Source organism: Quercus suber, unplaced genomic scaffold (genome assembly GCF_002906115.3).
Source record: "Quercus suber isolate HL8 unplaced genomic scaffold, Cork oak 2.0 scaffold_1654, whole genome shotgun sequence".
NCBI lineage: Eukaryota > Viridiplantae > Streptophyta > Magnoliopsida > Fagales > Fagaceae > Quercus > Quercus suber.
The window spans coordinates 1-5,532 of NW_027071012.1; the positions used below are offsets into that span (position 1 = coordinate 1).

General features: G+C 36.3%; 1 protein-coding gene across 2 annotated transcripts; it reads left to right on the plus strand.

The window, feature by feature from the left end:
- Positions 1–203: 203 nt before the first annotated feature.
- Positions 204–4,785, plus strand: LOC112022513 (two-component response regulator-like APRR5). 2 transcript variants are annotated; one of them, XM_024055127.2, is made up of 8 exons: positions 204–635; positions 1,420–1,581; positions 1,714–1,844; positions 1,940–2,095; positions 2,299–2,470; positions 2,554–2,869; positions 3,476–4,226; positions 4,332–4,785. In XM_024055127.2, exons 1-8 carry the CDS (start codon positions 347–349, stop codon positions 4,452–4,454), a joined length of 2,100 nt encoding a protein of 699 aa, XP_023910895.2. In that variant the 5' UTR covers positions 204–346; the 3' UTR covers positions 4,455–4,785. The 2 variants fall into 2 exon arrangements, with proteins under 2 accessions (XP_023910895.2, XP_023910893.2); XM_024055125.2 differs by having other exon boundaries at positions 205–635; positions 2,548–2,869.
- Positions 4,786–5,532: the final 747 nt, after the last annotated feature.

The following is a 5,532-nucleotide window of genomic DNA, read 5'->3' on the forward strand; positions in this document are numbered from 1 at the left end:
AAAAAAAAAAAAAAAAAAAAAAAAAAAAAAACCCAATGACCGATTGGATTTTGATTAAAAGATAGAAACTTTGTACAAGTTGACGTGGCAAAAAAGGAGCCCACCATTACTGAAATAAGATATTTTTTAGAGATATTATTAATCTTTGAGCAGTGGACTCAATATCTCCACCGTTTATCTCCCTTGTAGAAATATAAATATATTATTAGAGTTCTATTTCAGATATTTTCAGCAAAGCTTTAGTTGTGTTGTGCCAGGATATGATATTTTCTTAGCCGAACAGTGTTGTGTTTTGTAGTTGGTTTGGTTCAGAGAGAGAGAGAGAGAGTGTGTGTGTTTGTGAGACATGGATGAGGTGGTGGTGAGTAGTGAGGAGATGGAACTGAGAGCAGAGAGTGAGACAGAGATGGAGACGGAGGAAGAGAAGTACGAGACAGAGAGTGAGACTGCAGAGAATAAGAAGATGATGAAGAAGAAGACTAAGAAGCTTAGGAAGAGAAAAGGTGGGAATTCAAGTGGGGTGGTGAGGTGGGAGAATTTCTTGCGGAGGATGAGGTTGAGGGTGTTGCTGATTGAGGCTGATGATTCCACCAGACAGATCATAGGGGCGCTTCTTAGAAAGTGTAGTTACAGAGGTCTGTATCTCTTTCTCTCTTTCTCTATATATGTGTGTGCTTGCTTTGCATGCTTGGTTTTGTTGGTTTTTTAGCTTCATTGGGTTGAATAATGAACTGGGTTTTGGATTTTTTTTTGTAAGATTTTGTGAGTAGTGTCAATTGGATTGTAAAAGAGTTGGCTTTGAGGGGTACAAGTTGGAGGGATTAGATAAGGGCTGGAAAGTTATGGTATTTATCTTTTATGGTTGGTTTGATTATTGTTAGGCATAGTTAGCTGGTTTTGTTTACAAATTACAAAGAGAAGCTGCCTTTTCTTCTATGTTCAACTGCTTTAATTCCTATGTGCAAGTTTTTTTAAGAAAACAAAATGGATCAAGGACTTAGAATTTAGAGAGAAGTATTTTAAGGAAAAGATAAGAAGTTTTACAACAAATCACATCACAAAAAAACAAAAATTTTGAAACTGGAAAACAGTTTCTGAATGGATCCTCAACCATTTAAGTCCTCCTCTCCGGTCTTCTTACATGTTTTATGGCTTGCTCAGATCTCTTTATTTAATTGGTTAGTGTTTCATTTGAATTTACTCTACACCAATACTACCTGAAAACTTTCTGGATAGGCAATTAATTGTAAAGGGTTCTAGTGAGTTGGATCACAGAGCCCCTGGACAAATGATGTAACTATTAGGCTTGCAATTATCTGTTACAAGCTTGAAATGCTGTTTATTGTGTTTTGGTTGAAACCTGAAATTTGTAGACATGGTGCTTTTGGAACTGAAATGTCTTGTTTATTGTTTGAGCAGTTACTGCTGTTCCTGATGGCTTAAAAGCTTGGGAGATACTGAAGGGAAGACCCCATAACATAGACCTCATCTTGACAGAAGTGGATTTGCCAGCAATATCTGGATTTGCTCTTCTTACGCTAATCGCGGAGCATGAGATTTGCAAAAACATCCCTGTCATAAGTAATACTTGTTAAATAAAGGCTTCGAATATTTGACTTTGCTGATTTGATATAATGCTATATTAAAACTAAAAACTATTCATAATATGCTATTTTTTGTACTTGTCAAAATAATTTTTCTTTTAATTCGCAGTGATGTCCACACAGGATTCAGTGAGCACGGTTTATAAATGCATGTTGAGAGGTGCGGCTGACTATCTTGTTAAGCCTATTAGAAGAAATGAGTTGAGAAATTTGTGGCAGCATGTTTGGAGAAAACAATCTGTAAGCAATTTTGTCTTTATTTTTTATTTTTTATTTTGGTCTTGAAAGTATAAGCTACTTATCTCAGTCTTGATCTGTTCCTATTGATCTATCAGTCAAATTTTGGCATAAATGATCCCCAAGATGAGAGCGTTGCACAACAACAGCTAGAGGCCATTTCTGAAAACAATGCTGCCAGTAACCGTTCGAATGGTCGGATGGCTTGTATTCAGAGAAATACTGAACAAATTGAAAAAGGGAGTGATGAACAGGTTAGTGTTTCTGATAGACCATAAGTTAATTCGCATCGTTCATTGACTAATCAGTTTTATTGCAATAAATTCTTGATGCGTGTATCCAGGGGATATGAACCTATGTTAAATGAGGCCAATTATGGTTTTAAGAAATTTCCTTTCACATTAGGCTGGATACATGAAGTTTCATATAGAGGCTGCATGTTTGCTGTCTCTTGCAGAGCTCTTGCACGAAGCCAGAGTTGGAAGCTGAAAGTGTCCCTGTGGAAAACATGCAGGAATTCTCTCAGTCAAAATGGGGCAAATCGTTTCCAAGTGACATAATATTGCAAAACAAAGAAGAATACTTGAATTTTGGCCAGAAATTTCTTATGCATGGGAGTGAAGCAGAAGGTAAACATTTCTATCTAGCTTTGCATCATCTTATATGTTCTATTTAGTAAGGAAGTGTCTAACTTGAACATGTCTAGGATCAGAGGTGGATAACTGCAAGGATGATAACACAACTCCTCTTGGCAAGGACATAAGACCAGAAAGTCAAAATAGGGATGCTATTATCACTAATGAGGATTTTGACAATAATTATGTCCTCGTCAACTCTTCTAGAAAAGCCATTGATTTGATTGGATCATTCCATAACCATCCAAACTGCTGCAGTGAAGGCATAAGCAAGTGTGATTCTTTGCTACAATTGGATCTCTCATTGAGAAGATCTCATTTCAGTGGCTTTTGTAATTCATATACTGAAGAAAGGCGTACCCTTGGGACTTCTAACGCCTCAGCCTTTACGAGGTGAGTTTAAGTTTCCTTGTTTATACTTCATTACTTGTTGGTTATCCCCAGTTTCTTTCAGAATTTATTGAATTGGTATAATTCTGTTAATTAATTAGACTTGTTGCTGTTTGACTGCATACCTTGCCTTATTTCATCAATCTATCTTAAAATAAAATGGTTGAATCTAATAAGCCCAAACACAAGAAGCATGTTGGTTATGTTTAAGTGAGTTTTTCAAGTGATGAAGGTATTGTATGTGCAACTTCTGAGGATATTATATGAAAATATGACCATAAAAAGCTTCAATATACACATGAGCTGTATCTTGTATNTTCATCAATCTATCTTAAAATAAAATGGTTGAATCTAATAAGCCCAAACACAAGAAGCATGTTGGTTATGTTTAAGTGAGTTTTTCAAGTGATGAAGGTATTGTATGTGCAACTTCTGAGGATATTATATGAAAATATGACCATAAAAAGCTTCAATATACACATGAGCTGTATCTTGTATCCTTTTTTTTTTTGGGGGGGAGGAGGGTGTTAGGGATTACAGAATTTTCTAACTAAAAATTTAAAGCTTTTCTGTGACTGGGTTTATGTACTAAAAGTTCAATCCTTGCAGGTACACTAACAGGGCATTACAACCTCCACAAACAAAAACTGCCAATGCTTGTAATCATCAGAAAGAATATGGAACAAATTCTGAACAAATGTTATCCAATACCTTTACTTCTTGTAGCTCTGATAATCGTGGTATCACACAAAGAAGTACTATCTCTCTAGCTGCCGGTCATTCTAAAGAATCTGAAGTTGCAACTTCATGCTCTCAACAGAGAGTATTTCCTGTGCCAATTCCAGTGAAAGGTATAAGAGTTAATAATCTATACACGGGTTTTGGTTCTGTTCTACCTCCAATGTTTTGTACACAATCTGGTTCATCACCAATGCCCAGTCCAAATTCAGTCCCACAGCAGGAACCCTCGTTTCAAATGAATATACAAAATAATAATTTTGAGCAGCAGTATGACCCACATGGTCAAAATACAAATGATGCTGCAAACCAGAATGTGTACAAGCAGGAACACAAATTGGATCCTTTGGAGGACCAAGGGCATGTATCTTCAGCGACCGATCAGAGTGCAAGTAGTAGTTTCTGTAATGGTGGTGTAGGTCATCATAATAGCATCGGGTACGGAAGTGCTTGTGGAAGTAACAGCAATGTTGATCAAGTTGCTTTTGTGGGGCCTGCTCCCGAGAGCAAGAATGAAGAAGGTTTCTATCCTCAAAATGGAAGTTCACACCGATCCATCCAAAGAGAGGCAGCTTTAGCCAAGTTTCGCTTGAAGCGGAAAGAAAGATGCTATGAGAAGAAGGTAACTTATCATTATCATCATCATTATGATTCTATTCCTATGCATATTCTAGAGAAGTTTTCCTGTATACTACCATTTATTAATGCCAAATATGAAACTCAACAGGTACGGTATGAGAGCAGAAAAAAACTTGCAGAGCAGCGTCCCAGAGTAAAAGGTCAGTTTGTTCGACAAGTGCACATTGATCCATCACCTTCCGAAATTGATGGCAATTCCTACTATGGTTAGATATTGAGTTTCAGACAATTGAAATGATTGGCAATATTTCTGCCTTTCCTGTTATCGATGCTTGAGAAACAAAGAGGAAACAACTACAAGGACCAAGATGCTTTCTAACACTACTATATATGTGTATATATATATATATATATCTTCTCTTTGGATGTTGGTTCTTATTATCCTCTATCCGCTGTATTATATCATTGTAATTTCTATACATCTTGGTAGGAGAGGCGACCTGTTTATTCTTTCTTTATTTGTTGACATGTATATTTCTTCACTCAAAACCTCTCAGATTAATCAGTGTAAACTAGAAGCTATAGTTATTATTCATCTTCTACTCACTGACGTCATTAAACTAGGATCTCCTTTAAATGTTTGGATTTGCCAAGAAGGAAAGCTGAAAGGGAAACCTGATATGGGCTTGAGTTCAAATGGGACCTTAATGGCTAAGCTTGGTAGCATCCTCAATGAGTGGTAACTTTCAAAGTCTTTCATGGGTTCTGTCTCAACTCATTTGGCTACTTAGGTTTTTTTTTAATCAATATCTATAGATTGATTGTAGTAAACAGGAAATGGCATATAAATTCTTGACAGCAATCACATATAGTGCAGACTTCCAACTCTTAAAAATTTTCTTTCTCAAGTCGTGCTCTGATTACTCATTAAACTCCTCACGTCATAACGTTTATGTCGCCAACAGCTCATAGAGTCACAACATCATTCACAATAAATTTCATTATTGTCTATGTGGGCAAGTTGTGATGGGTCCATATGATATAATCAATAATAATCTGTCGACTCTGCAATTATGAAATTGAATATGAAAACTATTGTATTTGCAGCGTCCCTCAAAATAATTTGTTATTCCTTTCTTGTACGGTTTTTGATGGGTTGGGTCACCTTTGTATGTTTTTTCTTTTTTACATATGGAAAGACTTGTTGCTGCCACTTTTTTAGCACATTATCCATTGAGGCTTGAAGTCCAAAACTTATAATCTGTGACAGAACACAACCCATATCATACGGCCATCCACAAACAAGAGCATCATGCCTACTAAGTTGGTTATCCCAAAAAAAAAAAAAA

Excerpts from the sequence above, each read along its gene's own strand:
- LOC112022513 (XM_024055125.2), top strand. The coding sequence starts at position 347 with ATGGATGAGGTGGTGGTGAGTAGTGAGGAGATGGAACTGAGAGCAGAG. Across the intron at positions 1,582-1,713 it reads CAAAAACATCCCTGTCATAA|TGATGTCCACACAGGATTCA; the intron begins GTAATACTTGTT and ends TTTAATTCGCAG. Across the intron at positions 2,096-2,298 it reads AAAAAGGGAGTGATGAACAG|AGCTCTTGCACGAAGCCAGA; the intron begins GTTAGTGTTTCT and ends TGTCTCTTGCAG.